The 20,732-nt window shown below is 37.0% G+C and overlaps 1 protein-coding gene across 4 annotated transcripts in view; it reads right to left on the bottom strand.

Annotated features, from left to right (window-relative positions):
* ARHGAP21 (Rho GTPase activating protein 21) overlaps positions 1-20,732 on the bottom strand; it is a 134,957-nt gene that overhangs the window by 48,957 nt on the left and 65,268 nt on the right. For all 4 annotated transcript variants that reach the window (XR_008491995.2, XM_054436108.2, XM_054436107.2 and 1 more), the window contains 2 exons: positions 2,003-2,095; positions 410-488 (listed from right to left, as the gene is read on the bottom strand). Coding sequence is in view for 3 of the 4 variants with exons in the window: in XM_054436108.2 (XP_054292083.1) it covers positions 410-488; positions 2,003-2,095 (172 nt within the window). In the remaining variant the exon portion in view is untranslated. The remainder of the gene's footprint in view (positions 1-409; positions 489-2,002; positions 2,096-20,732) is intronic.

Here is a 20,732-nt window from a genome sequence, read left to right on the forward strand (position 1 = left end):
AAGTAACATACCCCAGTAAGAGGTTTTAAAATAAACTATATATGCATTTATTTATATATTAGAAACAAATTATACATTTGTCACTTCAAATAAAAGGGGTAAACACAGTAAATCTAAAATGTGTGCCTCACAGCCTCTATGGGATTTTTTTTTTTTTTTTTTTTTTTTTTTTGGGTGCCTCTATGGGATTTTAATCATAAATCTGATACATCTGTCAAACCAAAGCCACCAACTAAGCTATCCTCAGATAGCTGGTCCTTGGCAACTCTCAAATGCATTATATCTAAGGGAAAGTTCCACATCTCCTTGTCACCACAATTCCTGATAAGAATAGAAGATTGTATTAAATCTATGTGCTCTATTGATTTATAAAACCCATCTTTGGGTTTTAATGTTTTAAGACTCTTACCTGTTTTGAATTAAAGCAATTACTTGGGAGTAGGTTTTGCCAATAACACTTTCTCCATTGACTTTTATAATTCGGTCACCTTCAAAGAGAAGTTAAAAAACACATGAGAAATCCTGCAGAAAGTCACTTTTGAACACTTTTGAAATATTTCTTGAATAATGTCCTTATTTTTAATGTCGTATATATTAAAATAATAAAATACAGAATTGTGAGAAAATTATTAGTATCATAATTATAAAACAATTATATGAATATCCTAGCTTATTACTTTTAAAGTTTTTACAAAAGTAAATACATTTTAATATATCCAGCTTTTTGTGAAACTAGCCATGTTCTAAGTAAGAGTTCCAGTCATTACTGAATTTAGAAATTTCAAAAGGTCTAGTCACCAGGGGACCAGAGCTATACTACTTATGCTCCTATCAGTTGTTTCCTGAGTTGCAGAACTAATTATCTCTCCACATACCCTGTCTTTTTTTTTTTCTTTTTTTTTTTTGAGACAGAGTCTCACTCTTGTCTCCCAGGCTGGAGGACAGTGGTGCAATCTCGGCTCACTGCAACCTCTGCCTCCCGGGTTCAAGCGATTCTCTTTCTACTCTGAGTAGAGTAGGAAAGGAAAAGACAGAAACAAAGAACAGAGGAAAGAAGAAAATAGGCAAAAATGTACTTTTTGTGTGCTTATCACAGCATATCTCCACTTCATCTTCCCAATCATGTGGGGCTTAAAATACGACAGATGATACATTCTAAAGAAATCCCATATGCACACTAATATACATATTATACATATTAATGATATTTAAATCAGGCTTACTTTAAATATAATTTAAAAAACTAAGGTGGGTAATACATTAACAGTACATCCTTATAAATCTTAGCAATGATGTCCACTACTTTCTAATATTTGTAGGTGAAAATATAGCATTTTATTTAAAAGGCAGTGAAATATAGCTTTTCAATAATTCCCGTTTTAAATTGTTTAATGTTTAAAAAACAAAAGAAAAAAGTATTTTAGAGTGTGCACTAATATAAATGAAATCTCTACTTAGGGTTTATTAAATCACAAATCACAAAACATTTTAGAACAAACAGCTACTATATCCAGCCAATTAAGCCACATATACTGACACCTTCAGATGAAGCCAGGCTTACATTCCGCATTGGAGACTTAAGCCACTTTGTGCTGCAAACTAATTAACTCAACTCTAGCAGATCAGGCACTTCCAGAACTTGAAAATCCAAGATTATTTCACTTATATCAAATAAATACCTTCATAATTTTGCTACTTTGTAATCCTTTGTCAAAATTCAATGCATGCAAAATTTGTTCCTTAAAAGAGCCTCTAAGAGTCTATTATCTGTGTGGTAACTAAAAGTGCTCACAGTGTATCAATTTATACTGTTATTTCTGTTCAAACCCATCAATATGGGCATCAAGAAACAATTAGTTCTCAAAATTAGTAACAACAGATGTGAAGGAAAAGGAAGAAGCATACAGAAAGATACAAAAGGAAAAAATATCGAACATGAAATATGGAAGAAATAAAGTGAAAAAGAAATTAAAACGTATTGTTTAAAGAAGAATATCAGCACCTGTACATAATCCAGCTTCAAAAGCAGGTCCTCCTTCTTTAACTTGCTTAACAAATATGGTATCCATTGGTTCCAAGCGGTTTCTTTGTTTTCCTGTTACAGAGAAGTCCAAAGCATGATTTTACTTCACAATACTTTACTAAAATACCAAAATATAAAATAGTATTTGAGACAATTAAGCAAAGATTTTTAATGAAATATTAAATACATATCCTGAATTTGGATGCTAAAATTATAATGTAGGGGTTTTCATTAATTCAAACATTTATTTTGCTTCTTCCATAACATAATGACAACCACAACACTGTAATGCTTTCCATTTACTGGCTACATTCCGTTTGTTAGGTGCCACACTAAATACTGTATCTCAGAGCTAATTTCCCCGGCAAGTAAGTACTACTACCATTCATAAAAGAGGAAACTGAAGCTTAGAGGGATTAAATAAAGTCTCCAAGGTCACACAGCTAACAAGTGCCAAAGCTGATTACACAGGCGGTACTCACGCTACAGCTTTTGTTTTTCGTTTTGTTTTGTTTTGTTTTTTTGAGATGGAGTCTCACTCTGTCGCCCAGGCTGGAGTGCAATGGTGCAATCTTGGCTCACTGCAACCTCCACATCCTGGGTTCCAGTGATTCTCCTGCCTCAGCCTCCTGAGTAGCTGGGACTAGAGGTGTACACCACCCCGCCTGCTAATTTTTGTATGTTTTAGTAGAGACGAGGTTTCACCATATTGGCCAGGCTGGTCTCGAACTCCTGACCCTGTGATTCACCCGCCTTGGCCTCCCAAAGTGCTGGGATTACAGGCGTGAGCCACCGCGCCCAGCCTCTACTGCTTCTTAATACTGCATTGTGCTAAGCATTAAAATGTAACAATGAACAAGACATATTCCTTTCCCTTCAGAGAGTCTGGTAGGAGGAGAAAGACATACAAACAAATAACAGTATAGTATAAAAACAATCAGAGACAAATACAAAATACAGTCATGGCAATGAGGAGAGCATGATCAACCCCGTAAGTCGGAATTTCACAAGCTGTTTTCCATGGACCATTGGCATTAACATCTAAGGTGTTTGCTAAAAATGGGTGTTTTGGAGTCTGACCAGAAATCTGCTTTGTCAACAAGTTTCCCAGATGATCCTAATACACATTAAATTTTGAGAACAACTAGTTGTTTCAGTGAAATAGAAGTCAAGGAAAAATTCGCAGATGAGAGGACATTTAAGCTAAGTGACTAATAGCATAAGTATTGTGGGGGAAAAAGGAGGTACACGGTAGTTCTAAAAGTGGGTCCCAGGACCAGCAGCATCAGTATCACCTGGGAATATGTTAGGAATGCAAATTTGTGGACCCCACCCTAGATCTCCTGAATCAGAAACTCTGAGGTGATTGTGATGCACACTTAAGTTTGAGAATCACTGAAGTAGAAGACACAGTCCTGACCCTTAAAGAAGAATGTAACTGAGAAAATAAGGCATATACATGTGTTGAGTAACATGATACTACTTGTTAAACAGCAATACTGGGCAAAAAATGATTGAGTGTCAAATACAAAGAGTTCATAATTATTGCCATATAAAACTGAATTGTTACCATAGTGTATGCACCAAGATGTCTTAAAGGAAGTTACTTAATAAAGGAATATCTATCACTAGCTCCCCTTAAATACTTAGCTATTTATACTGAAAGACGCCCTCTAAAGCAATGAACAGCTAGATTTCAAAGGCAATGGGGCATAGTAGAAATTGCTTGTTTTAGAAGCGAGTAGACATCGGTCCAAAACCCTTCCTTTGCCACTTGAAATTTTCTGTGTGCTACCCTTTATTTTTCTTCATAAAACTTACAACCCACTACCTAAAATTACATTTTTATTTGCTTACATGTTTGTTGTATATCTGTCTAACATAAAGATCAGGAATTTTCGCAATGCTCACTAATATCCATAGCACAGAGCAGGCATTCAATAAATAATCATTCAATGAATTAATATATTTATTATTTAGTTTAAATTCACACAAGCCCTCAAGATGGGCATTATGATCCTAAAATTGCCATTTGAGTGCAGAGGAAAAAGAGACTCAGTAACTTGCTAAGAGGCAGCTCAGGGATTTGAACCCAGGCCTGAATTCAAGTGTGGCAATTCCATGCTGCCTCAAAAGTAACTGAAAGTGATTTATTTCTCAAGCTCTACTGTATTCAAGTAGACAGTCCATTTGCAATTAATTTAAAAGGAAAAATACTTTCTTATCAATTCAAGTTGCTTAAAATGCAAACGCTGAATTCCAATCAAGTTGGTGATCAGGTTAGGTCACTCTGTGGTCAATCTACTATTTACAATAGTTGGCATTAAAGAAAAAACATCTATCTTCTTGGCTAGATATCTAAAGGCTTAGTAAGTTTTGTTGCATCAAGTCACTGCTTTCATGGAAAGATTTATGTAATAAAAGAGAAGAGACATTTCTCCTATTAATGTCTTCTAGTCCACTGTGTCTCAAAGGTGATTATTTCATACTTAAAAATACAAAATGTAAATGACCATTAATGAATTCTACAAAATAATAAAATGTTGGTTGGGTAGCAATGCGGTGACTTCTGAAAATTCTGATAGAAAATTTCACTTACACAGAATAGCGGTGGTCCAAAATAATGTGGTGTTAATTCTATAAAAGAAATACTAATTTTGAAATGACTGCCATTGTAAAGTCAGACATACTTTGCCACTGACAAATCTTTCAATACACTATGCCTGAAAACATACGAAGATGGAATAGATTAAGAGTCCAATCCTATAGCAAGCACTGTTACATCTGCTAAGAGTTGCACTTTTAATTCTTGCTCACTTTTTTTTTTTTTTTTTTTTTTTTTGGAGACAGAGTCTTGCACTGTTGCCCAGGCTGGAGTGCAGTGGTGTGATCTTGGCTCACTGTAACCTCCGCCTCCCAGGTTCAAGCGATTCTCTTGCCTCAGCCTCCCGAGTAGCTGGGATAACAGGTGCCTGCCACCATGCCTGGCTAATTTTTTTGTATTTTTAGTAGAGATGGGGTTTCACTATGTTGGCCAGGCCGGTGTCGAACTCCTGACCTTGTGATCCACCCTCCTCGGCTTCCCAAAGTGCTGGGATTACAGATGTGAGCCACCGAGCCCGGCCTCTTGCTCACTTTCCTTTCTGAACTTTCTCCAAAAATCTGACTTGCTACCTAGATATCATCCAATTCCTCCTAGAGAGAGAAAAACATTTCCCAGAAATATCCCTTAAATATAAGCAGATTTCACTAAGAAATATACTTTTCTTCAATTTCTATACACCTTGGCTCTATGTCTTGAGTTAAACACTTGACTCATGAATTTTAAGAGTGTCTTCTTTTTAAGATACGTGCTCCGCAATTTTGCCAGAACTGGAAATCAGAAGTATCATATTTAACACGTGTGTGATTTACAAGCTCTCTCAGGTCTTTAGTTTTTGTAAATAAATTTCTAGATATGCAGAACTAAAAGCCTGATCCCGAATTGTGGTAATTCACCAGGAAAAATGACTCCTTACTTCCCTGTATGATTACTTAGCAGACCCAGATGGCTTCCCTGGCAATTCTTAGTAAAAGCCTCTTTCAATTCCACATCTGTATTTTGTAACTTCTCAATTTTTTGAGAACACATGGGACATGTTTCAAAGAACTGTTAAATACCTTATTCAAATATCATTTCCTAACCTTATCAAAAGAGAGTGTGTCTTTTTGGCACATACATGCAGTTAAATCTTCCTATATTTGCAGAAAAGAAGGTAAAAAGACAATTATCTTACATGGATGAGAATGGCTAAAGTAACCAGGTTCAGAAAAAGTCTCATTTTATGTTATAATATATAATTAGCACTGACTTAAAAAGACATAAAAAGCACATGTAAATTTACCTGAACTTGAATAGTACACTTGAAATCAGAAAGAACACACATACGTCTACAATGAAGTAAATATGATCAGTTGGGGGAAAAAATAACTTGAGTAAAAAAATTAATTATATATAGGTAGTAGCTGCCATCTAAATACTGAATGTTCAGGTGGATGTGATTCTTATTCTCTGTATTCATTATAATGCAACAGTTAAGACCTTGGGCCCTATAACCATATTACATGGTTTAAAATCCTACCTCTGTCATTCATTTTCCAAGTGGGGTCATCAGATTTTGCAATATTTGATATATATTTAAACTAAAAAATAGTAGTAGTCTATCTGAAATTCAAGTTTAATTGAGCATTCTGTATTTCATATGACAACCCTATATCCAAGTGATTTTAGATGAATGATTTGTACGTGCCCCCAGTTTACTGATCTGAAAAATGGGGATGATAATAATTATTCCTACCTCGCAAGGTTGTTGTGAGGATTAAAAAAAGATAATCCAGTAAACCATTTATATAATATCTAGTACATGCAGGTATTTGTTAAGTATTACTTATTATTATGATAGTCCTGATTATAAACTTTTCAGGTTTACAAACAGATCAGAGATGATCTTGGGTACACAGAGCCTGTCACATCGCAAGTGAGCAATAAATACTGGTTGAAAGGACACTCATCAAACTCAACTGTCATATTATAGGGAAGTCAAGGAATAGTGCCGGGGGAGGGGATGGGACGGGAAACATGAAAGAAAAGAAAGTAAAAAGGTAAAAAGAGATTACACTAAAAAAATTTCCAATAACTCTGACACAAACTATACACCTGTCTTCAAAGAGATTGTGTCTAAAACCAAAGTGCTACATCTATAGGCCTGGGGGCTTTGTCAGTCAAAAAGGATGAGTTAAATCTCTAGTGACCTCCTTCTTTGGAGAAAGCCTAAGACAAAATCATTTGCAACATCTAAATTATTTGAAATCTTTAAATATTAAGTATACAAAAAAAAACAGACTAAATAAAGCTAATAGATTACTTTTAAGAAGCAACAAAATTTGAACTATGACAGTTACAAAAAGGACTCTGTAATGAAGATCACAGAGAAACAGATCATGATATTAAGAAAATCCTACAGTTCTGAGGACAAGAGAAACATATTTCTTAACAGACTGGAAAAATATATAGTTTATACAAAGAAAAACTATCCCACATTTTAATCAAGAGCAAAGCAATAGAAAATAATGGCTCTTGTCTATGGCCATACCACTTTTAATGTGCCCAATCTTGTCTGATGTCAGAAGTTTAGCAGGACTGGGGCTGGTTAATACTTGGATGGGAGACTGCCTGGGAAGATCAGGTGCTATAGGCTTAAAAATAAAATAAAATATAAAAGAAAGAAAAAAAATAATGGTTATAACTGAGACTGAGCTTTTGTTTCTTCTCTCTCAGAGTTCCCAAAACTAGCTATTGGAGAATTTTTTTAATTAAACCAAATCTCTGCTTTTATGAGACTTATTTCAAAAAATGGTATTTTTTCCATTGGTTTCTTTGTTGCCAAAGAAAAATCTCTATCTTTATACAACAAAAGGCCGTTGAAATGAGACTGTGCTCCAATCTGAAAGTCAGATAAGCCTCGGAAGAAGTATACCCTCCAGAAAGGTGGAAAGCTAAAGAGGTTTATCACATAATAGAATATGAAGGCACCAAGCATCAGTTATTTAAAGGAAATAAATAGCATATTGAAATTAACATCTATTTTACAGATAAAAAATAACTGAAACCCCAACACAGACTGAAATACATAGCAAAGTTATGTCTGAGTGATGAAAAGGGATCTCTATTTCTCTTTGATGGAAAATAGACTGCCACAGAAAAAAACAGCATGTGGAAGAATTTATTGAGCAATAGGAATGTGGATCTATTAAGGAAAAAAACAAAAATAAGGAGTAATATACACCAAATTCAGGCTAGTAACTACCTCTGGAGGAAGGGAATAGGAAAAGAGTTGCATAAAAGGGCCTTATTATATTTGCAGTCATTTATGTCTTCAGGAGAGAGAAAGAGAGAAGGAAAAAGAAAGGTTATGAGGGGGTGGAGGTGAAGCTGAAATGTTAAGATGACAAAGATGGGTGGCAAGCATTTAGAAGCTAACATTTTTGCCTAAAATATTTCATAACTATTATTTCTTATTGTTGACAACAGGCTTCTAACTTTTATTTTGGGGATATGGTTTACTGGTATCTTAAGAGTCTAACAGAGACACAATGTCCAACATTAAAAATCCGTATGTATCATATGATAAATATATCCTATATAAGTCATTAAGCAGAATCCAATTTAAGAAGACTGCTATGGCAGATTATTAGTCCTTTCTTTGTTTGTTTGTTTGTTTGTTTTTTGGTAAGGAGAGAAGCACTAAGAAAGATGTGCCAACTTATTAAATCTAGGTGTTCCCCAAATTCTCACTCAAAATGCTCTCACTTGCAGGTGATAGCTAGCACTTTAAAATTATATCTCCAAGTCTCCAATCTGCAGATCCAGCAATTACCATGAGCTCCCAAACCCAAATTCCAATAATCTCTGGATACTGTCAGTAGAATGTCACCTGTCAGGTCTCAATCACATTATATCTATTATTAGTAAAAACATACTATCTTTCTACTCAACCTGATCTTCAAGTAACAACAAACAGAACAAAATGAAATAAGAAAGTTTGTTTAATATAAAAAAGCAAACCATGTTCTAACTGAATCATGCTAACCTTTCTTTCAACCCACACCTCTCTAGTTTTTAAAAGGTTTTACTGGCCGGGCATGATGGCTCATGCCTGTAATCCCAACACTTTGGGAGGCAGAGGCGGGTGGATCACGAGGTCAGGAGTTCAAGACCAGCCCGGCCAAGATGGTGAAACCCTGTCTCTACTAAAAACACACAAAAAATTAGCCGGGCATTGTGGCACACGCCTGTAATCCCAGCTACTTGGGAGGCTGAGGCAGATAACTGCTTAAACATGGGAGGCAGAGGTTGCAGTGAGCCTAGACTGAGCCACTGCACTCCAGCCTGGGTGACAGAGCGAGACTCCATCTTGGGGAAAAAAAAAAAAAAAAAGGTTTTACCGTGGAAATGTCCAGCATACACAAAAGTAGAGAGGACAATAAAGCCCCATGAATGCAGCTTAAATAATTATAGAAACATTTTCAGTCTTGTCTTGCTTCATTGAAACCCATCCACTTTAAAACATTTTAATGCAAATCCCAGATATCATGTCATTCATAGATACTTTAAATATATCCATATACACCACTAACAGATAAGAACTGTACATTTTCTTAAAGGCAAGACAACAAAATCCTTCAACAGTTCTTCACAGTATGTAGCATTCTGCACTATGTGATTTGTACTGTAAGCTGACAAACCCACTCTATTTTCATCTTCCTAAATACCTACTTAACATTAATAAAAAGCAGTATGTCATGACAGAAATGATAGCCCCAAAGGCTATGAAATAAATTTAGAAAGGTTTCACATGTAAAAATCATAATAGAATCCTAAATTAAGTGCCTTAACAAGTAGCCCAATGCAACTGCTCTACCTACGTATTCAAGTTCAGTGAGTTCATATATGCACGAGAATATATAGTACATGAAAATCTCCAGCACACAGAACAGTGCCTGGCACATAGTAGATGCTCAACAAATGTTTGCTAATTAAAATTAGAGCCCTGGAAAATGCCAATAGTAAAAATTCCCAAAACCAACTTGGAGAGTTGTTTCAGGGACAAAGCAATAGTGCTATGACTAATCTATACTATTTCCCTCAAATAGTATAAGGAAAATGCTGCCACTCAACAGTAGTTTAAGTACACCACCACTAGGTGTCAGACATGAATCAAAATTTTCTGGCATTATGAACTATCTAGGCAAGAAAGACTGTGGATGGGTGTTATTCATTCAACAAATATTTACCGAGTTCTTACAAATGTGCCACGCATTGATTATCCTACAATGAACAAAGAATCCTGGCATCTGCTTTCTAAAGTATTTGAAGTTCATGTAGCATTGTACATTTCACATGTAACATTTCACACACAATATTATCATATCTAGATTCATAGCCCTATTATTTCTGTTATGCTACTAGAATTTAATTTCTCTGCAAACTCAGAAAAATTTGTTATGGTGCTCTAACCAACTATCTTTCTATCTGACTTTATCACCTCTCAATCCTTTAACCAATTAAACTTGCTTGACTTTATCAAGACCTTCCATTCCCTTTAGCCTTCTTCTCCATTCTTCTAAACTATCAGTCTCCCTCCAGAAATTACTTTCATGCTCACTTCGGCAACACATATACTAAAATTGGAACAGAAGCTCCTTTCTTTCTTACTAACATTACCCATGGATCAGTATTTCAACAAAATTCACCAGCACCCTCAACGTCCTTTCCCCTTAACCTTTCAAAGCATTCGATTTGCCAATCTCTAACTACAGAGAATTCCAAAATACACCTGCTCTGTTCTTGTTCTTGGCCTGCTACTACAGCTGAATAAAACTGCATAACAATCATTGATTTACAATTTCCCTGTTCAGCTAAGTTCTTGACACCGCTCAGAAAAGTCTCTTGCTTGCATTTTAATTCCTGTCCCCTCAAGGTTGCTGTTTCAAACTTCTAGTAACCTTCTTTTTTATTTATTTATTTTTATAGAGACAAGGTCTTGCTACATTGACCAGGTTGATCTCGAACTGACTTCAAGCAATCCTCCTCCCTCAGCCTCCCACCCAAAGTGCTGGGATTACAGGCATGAGTCACCACACCCGGCCATCATAACCCTCTTTAACTTGCTGTTCCATGCTGATTTCCTCACACTAGTTCAATAACCTTGTCTCCCAGTTCACTCAATTGCTATATCCTCAACTTTTTTTTCTTTGCCTGTCCTCATTTTCTTTGTCCTATTTCAGGTGGGGATTTAGTCATCAGTCCTCTTCAGGGCCTTGCCACCATAATTCTCTCTTCTCACATGTGAAACTTCATGTGAGAAAATCTCTAGTCTTCTCTCCAAATCTCATGGATATATAAAAGCTTCCCAAACAACAAAAGTTCTCTCCACCTTTCCATATAGCTATCCTCTCTATCCCTTTGTTTTTTCAAACTACTTACAAATGTAGTGTATGTATCACTTACCTTCAGTTACCTCTAATTCAGGGTTTCTCAGAAATTAACAAATATCTCCTGGGGGGCAAAACTGCCAACTACCCTACCCTGACCTTGTCACGGTTTGCTGCTTTAATTTTTATGTTCCAACCCACTCCTATCTGTCTTCCTCCTCCCTTCCGTCCACTGCACTGAAACTGTTCTCAGTAACTTTACCAAACTGCCATTTGTCAGGTCTAGTCCAACTGTAACTCTTTAGTCCAAATCCTAATGAATTCTCTACGACAAAGGACAAATTTTCCACTCCCTTTGCCCCACTTAAAATTATCACCTCCTAATAAGCAAATTACCAACTCCTCCTGGTTGTCCTCAGACCTTTCCACTACTTACTCTCAAATTTCCTTTCTGATTCTTCTTTCTCTGACCATCTCTTAGAGTCCTGTCTTTATTCTACATGTCTTTATCCTCTCTGTGTATGGTTTCACTTATGCTTAAGACTTAATTATAACATATAAAATGACTGTCAAATCTATTTTCAACCTCTAACCTCTTTCTTGAGAACTCTAGAAACAAATTTTCAGCTAGATACTGAACTCTACAGGCATCAGAAATGCAACTTATCCCAAACTAAACTCATTTCTCCAGAGGAAGGAGAGATATATTTCACTTCAATATCCTTCGATCCTTCATTTAATGACACCTCCATCTATCCAGTCACTCAGGTCAGAAAAGCACAATGCTCCAAAAGGCATCTTTAACTGGAGACACACACTCCATCCTAAAATCTTTCCACCAAATCTGGGCAAATGTAACTTCTAAATGTCTCTAAAATCTGTTCTGGAATGCCACTTTTTCTTCCTCCTGATAAACTCTTATTCATCTGTTAACAACCCAATGGACACCCCACCTGAGATCCCCTCACCTGGTGCTTAAAACTGACTTCAAAAAGTTCCGGCCAGGTGTGGTGGCTCATATCTGTAATCCCAGCATTTTGGGAGGCTGAGATGGGTTGATCACCTGCAGTCAGGAGATCGAGACCAGCCTGGCCAACATGGTGAAACCCCATCTCTACTAAAAAAAAATACAAAAATTAGCAGGGTGTGGTGATGAGTGCCTGTAGTCCCAGCTACTAGGGAGGCTAAGGCAGGATCATCGCTTGAACCCAGAAAGCGTAGGACCCAGTGAACCAAGATCGTGCTGCTACACTCCAGACTGAGCAATAGAGTTAGGCTCTGCCTCAGGAAAAAAAAAAAAAAAAAGTAGTTTCTAGTTTGGTGGAGGATATAAGTATAAAATAATTACGTAAGTACAAAAATAAAGGTATATGCAGTTGTTGTAGGATCATGACACAATGAATCAGAGTCTGTATTCTACATATATTCATTAGATGTATATGTGCCAGGAACTGTTCCGGGCTTTAAGAGATAAAGTAAGAAAATAAAGTTTCTGCTCTACATTCCAACTGAGAGAGAAAAACGCTCAGGAAGAAATAAGTAATATGAGAAATGGTGACAACTGCAATGGAGAACAATAAGCAGAGTGAGAAGGAAAGGAAGAGGGAAAGGCAGGGCTGTTTTTCTGAAGTGGTCAGGGAAGGCCTCTCTAACAAGGTGACATGTGCACAGCTATCTGAAGGAAGTGAGGTTAGAGGCCACATCACTTCCTTCCCAGTAATTAGTTTAGTGAGTGGCTCACAGGACTGACTCAACAGATGTTTGCTAAAGGAATAAATAAACAAAAATTATATTTCTGATTTAATGTGTTTGGCATTTACATGTAAATATTTCTGTTCTGTTTTTATAGCAAAGATGAAAAATTATCTGTTAAACATCAAAAACAGGGACTGTAACTATTATAATTAAATCTTTACTAAATGGATTTATGAATCATGTACTTTCAATGTAGGCTAACTAGCTGGAGAGCAATCAGGAAGGAAAATGGGACTACTCAACTAGGGGGTGTCTATGATTAAGGTCTTAAGTTATGGAGCAGCTGAAAAAAAAGACAGCTCAACTTCTATGAAATCAACTTGGCCAGGTGTGGTGGCTCATACCTGTAATCCTAGCAGTTTGAGAGGCAAAGCCAGGAGCCTAGTTCAAGACCAGTCTAGGCAACATGGCAAAACCTTGTTGCTACAAAAAATACAAAAATCAGTCAAGCACGGTGGTGCAAGCCTGTGGTCCCAGCTATTCCAGAGGCTGAGGTGGAGGTTGCAGTGAGCTGAGATTGTGCCACTGCACTCCAGCCTGGGAGACAGAATGAGACCCTGTATTTAAGAGGGAAAAAAATGGCTCAGCATGGTAGCTTGGTCTTGTAATCCTAGCACTTTGGGAGGCCAAGGTGGGAGGATCACTTGAGCTCAGGAGTTCAAGATCAGCCTGAGCAACATAGTGAGAACTTGTCTCTAAAAAAATTTTAATAATAAAAAGAAACCATTATACAATGATTTGATCATTATACAATGCATATATGCATTAAAATATCACACTGTATCTCATAAATATGTATAATTGTCAATTATAAATTTAAAAATTAATTTAGAAAAAAAAGCTCAAAATTACCTAACTACAGAGTTACCTCTAGAGTAACATTTCTTTAAAGAAGTTCTTTCCAGAGGAGAAATTAATATTCTGCAGAACATTAATAATCTGCCATGCACTTTTCTTCTTTTTCACCTGTATCGTCCTATCTGTTCAGTGTCTCCAATTAGTTCTCTGAAATCCTAAATTTCATGTTAAGTGTTTTAGAACCCTTGAAGAGATTTTTTAAATTTCATTTATTTTCTTGGCTGCCAAATTAACTTCATGCACTGTTTCTCAAACTCTTAAAATCTACTCCTAGAAATGGAATTTCTGACAATGCTACTTTAATCCAGTTGAATTCTTTGCATTTTAGATCACTATAAACAAGGTTTCCTGGGACTTGAAGTAAAATATTTTTTTTAACCTTTCATCTAACTTGACCACCTTACTTTATCAGTTTATTTTACAAAGAGGAAGCTCAAGTTGTTATGCAAATCCAGGATTACCATGTTTTTGTTATTACTGTTCTAGCTTATACACATAGCACCTACGGGAAACTGATTTCTAAATCAAAAGAGTGTCACTGGCACTTTGTGTTAGAGAGGTTGATGGGAAAAGACAAAAGAAAAGTAGGAGGGCAGTCAGAAATCTGCTTTTCTTCTTCAACAGCAGAGGTTAGATACTAACATAGTAAATTTTGCAGCTTTGGGAGCAGTCATTTTAGAAGCTTGTGCCAATTCAAGATGGTGGTCATCATTAGAAATACCCCAGTGCACCTCCCTTTATTCAACACATTTACTCAGCAAACATCTGAGCTCCTACTATATGTACCAGGTACTTACTAGGCACTGAAAACTCAGCAATAAAAGACAATTTCTATCCTTAATGATCTTTGCTCTGAAAGTAATACATTAAAAAAATTGTTTTCCACAAAAATACTGAAAAGTCAAAGTATGTAAGAAAAGTTTACTTTGTATATTCTTTTTTTTTTACCCCCCAGACAGTCTCACTCTGTTCCCCAGGCTGGAGTGCAGTGACATGATCTTGGCTCACTGCAACCTCTGCCTCTTGGGTTCAAGTGATTCTCCTGCCTCAGCCTCCCAAGTAGATGGGATTTACAGGTATGCGCCACCACACCCGACTAATTTTTCTATTTTTAGTAGAGACGAGGGTTTCACCGTGTTGGCCAGAGTGGTCTCAACTCCTGACCTCAGGTGATCCACCCACCCCGGCCTCCCAAAGTGCTGGGATTACAGGCGTGAGCCACCGTGCCTAGCCTGCATATTCTAATGCTCAGTCTTTGCCTCTCATTTCTCTGCCTTCATTAGGTTCGTGCTGCTGCCACCACCTCCCTCGAACAGGTACGTCAGGAGGAAGAAATTCCCTACTTGTTTACCACACAGCATGAACAATCACTCAGATTGTCTCCAAAATATGAGTAGAATTTTCTAGTAGAGAATTAGGGAAAAGGTCTATAGCTTTCAAAAATTGTGAAACATCAATCTATTTCATCTTATACAAAATATCCCTTCAAACATCTGAAAGCAGCTACCACTTTTTCCCTAAGCAATTCTCTTTCAAACAAAGTTTCAAGTTTTCTCCAACTTCTTTTTAAAAACACATATCATAGGTCAGCCGGGTGCAGTGGCTCACGCCTGTAATCCCAGCACTTTGGGAGGCCGAGGTGGGTGGATCACCTTGAGGTCAGGAGCTCAAGACAGCATGGCCAACCAACATGGTGAAACCCTGTCTCTACTAAAAATACAAAAATTAGCCAGGCGTGGTGGTAGGTGCCTATAATCCCAGCTACTCGGGAGGCTGAGGCAGGAGAATTGCTTGAACCCAGAGGCGGAGGCTACAGTGAGCCGAGATCACGCCATCGCACTCCAGCCTGCACGACAAGAGCAAAACTCTGTCTCAAAAAAAAAAAAAAAAATCATCATAGGTCAAAATGTATATATATTCTTACCATCACAGCCCCTTTATATCTGAGGCTCCCAAGTGTTTTAATCATGTCCTATTTAGTCAGAAGACAACCCTGGAGACCTCCTTTCCCATCTTTTCCCACCTGTCCACTAGAGAAGAACAAAATAAATATTTTGAAATTAACTTGTTACTAGCAACATATAGAATCACTTTTATTACCTTTGTGTGAGTTTATGTATGCATATGTGTATGTGTGTATATATGTATATAAGTGAGTTTATACATTTTACATTAGGAAATATTACCCATAATAGCAAACTACAGATAACTTGGTAATTTTATTATAACTACATCTTAATAGGACAAATACATGGGTAGCAAATTATCTAATGACTTATCCATGTACTAGCTAATTGGGCTAATATAGAGAGATGGGTAATTTATATCTGAACCATAGTGTATATACATGTAAAGCCTAGCTGCTAGAAAATTACATCCCAAATACTATTGATACCAGTGAAACGATATATGCCCAGGCCACTGAACATGAGCATCCATTTTAAGGACTTTTCTACCCAGCAAACAGAAGAAAAAGCCCAAGTCCAGTTAGGACTCTATCAGGAGACTCTCCCACTCTTAAGAGGAAGGGTAACTACAAATAATGCCCCACCAACCCAGAGGCTACTTTGGAGCTGAATAAAGTAGGAAAAAGAAAAAAAGGAAGGGGAAAGATAGCTCTAAGAAGTGGCCATGGGCTAAACTGCACATGGACATGGATTTTTAGGCTAACTCAGGTAACAGCCTGTCCCTGGACAAAAGCAAACACCAATCAACTTGGAGAAGAGATTTTTCATCTTAGAGCTCAAAGAATCCCCAAGTAATAATTTTTGATGGTCGAAAAACACAAAGCAGTTAAAAAAAAAAAAACCATGGAAAACAACAATATTCTAAGCTAAAGCTACCAGAGAAAACAAACAAGAGAAACAGACTCACAAAGACTTCTGATAAAGGAATCACCAGGCAAAGATTATAAAAAAATTCCGCTTACCATGTCTGAAGAAATAAAAAGATAAAACTAAAAGTAGTCCAGGTGAAGAACTAAAAAAAGTGATCAAGCATATTTGCTGCAGTACCCTAAAAAACTTCTCATAATCAAACTTTAAAACGTAACTAAAAAGAAATTTACTGAACATATATTGGAAGAAATTATCTAGAATGCAGACCAGAAAGACAAAAAAGAAGAAGAAAAAGAAAAACTAGAGAATTTAGTAGCCATGGGAGATGGAGTAAGAATGAAATAATATCTTCAATATTACTGAATAATTGTGTACCCAGCAAAAATACCTTCCAAAAATGAGGGCAGAACACAGATATTTCATGGAAAAAAGGAGAGAGAATTACATCACATATAAGTAACATGTTGGAGCCAGGCGCAGTGGCTCATGCCTATAATCCCAACTACTCAGGAGGCTGAGGCTCTGAGTAGTGCCTGAGGGGGGACTGCCTGAGGCCAGGAGTTCAAGATCAGCATGGGTAACACAGTGAGACCCCATCTCTTAAAAAAAAAAAAAAAAAAAAAAGCAACATGTAGCTAGGAAGGAGATAATGGAGTTAAAATGTTCTAAGGTCCTTATATTTTATAAGAGTAGAAGAGAATTTTAAGTAGCATTAGACTTTGATGAGCTTGCATATTGTTTCTAGGATAACCACTAAAAGAAGGGTAATAATATTCTTCAACCTTTCAAGTAGAAAGTATAAAAGAGAAATTATTGTTTAACCTCAGAAAAGAGAAAATATAAGAATGAACCAGGAAAAAGTTCAAAATAAAAGATTAAACAATAAATACATAATTAATTACGTTAAATACATAGGTGAAAATTTCTAAATCTACCTACGGTGAACTAGCTGGTTACAGAATCAACTCTTCTACCCATGAATAACAGCCAGAAAAGCTAGATGATGTATAACCACATCTGTGTGAAGGCACCAGAAAGCTACCAAGGCTTAATGGGACAAGCTTCCAAATAGATGGAAATCCAGAGAGGTGAGTCCAGTGCTTTGCACAACTGTTCACCTTGAGGCATTTCCTGTTTCCAAAGTCATGGCTGAGAGACTGACCAGCTGCACAGAGCTTCCATCAATCTCAAAAGGCTGAGGAGACAAAAAAAAAAAAAAAGGAACTTCAGGGCCAGCCAAGGAAAAGAGCTCTAGAAAACACCATGTTTTCGCTTGGGGTCCCCAAAAGAATACAACCTGTGAGCAGAGGTGAAAAGAAAAAGGCCAACCATGTCAAGCATGGAGGTGGGCTGTTCCTCCACACATCTCCTTCTGAAGAACCTGCCGTGGGGAAGACTGTGACTGACAGCCCCAGCTGCCACCCTTTGGATCCATCGCCATGTTCATGCAGAGGCCACATTTCCCCATTCCTGCCCAAAGCAGGATTCTTCTAAAAGACAAGTGTTTGCCTGGGGACTCTTCACTGGCCTAGCAGAGGCGTTCTTAGATCTGTGCTGCAGGCTGGGGCCCTTCCTACCAATTCTTTCCTTTCCTCTCTTCTTTCACAGGGGTCAGGCCTGTCTCATGGTCTCAGGTTTTCCCCTGTCCTCTCTTGCTTTCTTCTTTATCCTTTACAAGCATTGCCCCCAATAAGCCTTCTGCATATCTCATCCTGGTTTAGTATCTGCTTCCATCTTGATGTCTGCTACTCAACACCAATTATCAGATCAAGGCCCGCCTTTAGGTAAAGGCAATCCTTGAGGAGAGATGCAAAAATTCTAAATAAAACCGAAAACCAAATCTGGTGATATATAAAAAGCATCATACATTGTGAACAAGTTTGGTTTACTCCAGTAATGCAGGGCTGGTTTCACATTTGAAAACTTTATCAACATGATCTACTACATTAAGTGATTAAGGAAGAAAAATCCAAAGATTAACCCAAAAGATGCAGACCATTTTAACACTCATTCATGAGAGAGATACACCACATTCATAGATCAAAAGATTCCATGTTTCAGATATTCCAGTATTATAAACAATATAAAACCAATCAAAATTCCAACAGAATTTTTTCTTGTGGGTATAGAAACTGAAAATTCAATTCTAAGAAGACTTATTCAACCCAATAGCAGCACTTATTATAAAGCCACATTAATTAAAATAGTGTTGTTTTGGTGCAAAGAAAGTGATCAATGGAATAGAACAAAGGTTGGCAAACATTTTCTGTAAAGAGCCAGACAGTAAATATTTCAGGCTTTCTGGGACACATACAGTCTCCGTCGCATATTCTTCTTTTTTTAACAACCCTATAAAAATACAGATCTATTCTTAGCTTGGAGGCTGCACAAAAATGAGCTATGGGTCAATCCCTGGAATAGAAGCAAGTCTAGAAACAGACCTACACACATACAATTTAGATCAAGGTGGTATTACAGAGCTCTAGAGAAAGTATGGACTTTCCACAAAATAGTGTGGGGCCAAATAAATATCTATATAGGAAAAAAATTCATCTTGACCTCACATCATATGCAAAAATAATCAATTTCAGGTGGATTTTAGGCTTAACTGTGAATAACGCATCTTGAAGATAACACAGGAGGATATCTGCATGACCATGGAGTAGAAAAAAATTCTTAACTAGAACTCATAAACTATCAACCACAAAAGGAAAGACTGATAATTCAGATGACATTAAAATTAGAAACTTCCCTTTATAAAAATTACTAATAAGAAACTGAAAGGCAAATCACAGGTTGAATTACCTGCTAATCGTATATCACTAACAAAGTCCTCATCCACAATATTTAAAGAATGCCTACAAGTTAATAATAAAAAAAGAACTGACAGGTAAAATCCAAATAAAAGGTAATCAACCTCATTAGTCTTCAGGAAATCCAAATTAAAGCCATAGTGCACACCACTGTACATCCACTAGAATGATTAAAATTACAAAGACTGACAACAGCAAGTGTCAGTGAGGAAACAGAGCAAGCGGAACTCTCATACACTGTTGCTGAGTGTGTAAATGGGTATGGTCCCTTCAGAAAACTGTTTAGCAGCACCTACTAAATGTAATCATATGCATACCCATGACCCAGCAATGCCTAGATATACATACCCTCTAGAAATGAGTACATATGTGTACAAAAGTACACATACAAGAATTCTCATAGCTGCATTGTTTCAAGTAGCTAAACACTGAAAAAAATTCAATGTCAGTTAACAGTAGATTGGATAAGTTGTACATATTCTTTTTTAAAACATCAGCTTTATCGAGGTATAACATACATAAGATAAAAAATACCCATTTTAATTGCAGGCTTCAATAAGTTTAGACAACTGCATACACCCATGTAACCACTACCATAACCATGATATGGAACATTTCTATTATGCTAACGAGTTCCCTGGTACCCTTTCCCAGTCAATTCAGGCAACCACAGACCTGTTTAGAAGAGGATTTTGTTTTGTTTTGTTTTGTTTAAGAGACAAAGTCTTGGCTGGGCGCAGTAGCTCACACCTGTAATCCCAGCACTTTGGGAGGCCGAGGTGGACAGATCATGAGGTCAGGAGATCGAGACCATCCTGGCTAACACAGTGAAACCCTGTCTCTACTAAAAATACAAAAAAATTAGCCGGGCATGGTGGCGGGCACCTGTAGTCCCAGCTACTCGGGAGGCTGAGGCAGGAGAATGGTGTGAACCTGGGAGGTGGAGCTTGCAGTGAGCTGAGATGGTGCCACTGTACTCTAGCCTGGGCGACAGAGCAAGACTCCGTCTCAAAAAAAAAAATTAAAAAAAAGAGACAAGGTCTCGCTATTTGCTATGCTGCCCAAGATGGCTTTGAATTCCTGGGTTCAAGCAACCTTTCTGTCCTCAGCCTTCCCAGTAACCAGGTCTACAGGTGCAAACCACCATGCCAACTCACAGACCTGTTTAGATTAGTCTTTCCTAGGATTTTATATAAATGGAATCAGATAGTACTCTTTTGTGCTTGGTTTCTTCCACTCATCAAAATGTTTTTAACAACAAGAGCATGAGCAAAATAATAAAAGGTAGATGAATTATATTTTATCAAAATTAAAAACTTTTGTGCAGCAAAGGACATTACTAAGAAAGTGAAAAAAAAGAAAGTGAAAAGACAACCTACATAATGGAGGAAAATATATGCAAATCATATATCTGATAAGGACTTGGTAACCAGAATATATAAACAGAACCAAAGACAAAAACCACATGATTAT

The sequence above is a fragment of the Pongo pygmaeus genome, chromosome 8 (genome assembly GCF_028885625.2).
Source record: "Pongo pygmaeus isolate AG05252 chromosome 8, NHGRI_mPonPyg2-v2.0_pri, whole genome shotgun sequence".
NCBI classification, from domain to species: domain Eukaryota; kingdom Metazoa; phylum Chordata; class Mammalia; order Primates; family Hominidae; genus Pongo; species Pongo pygmaeus.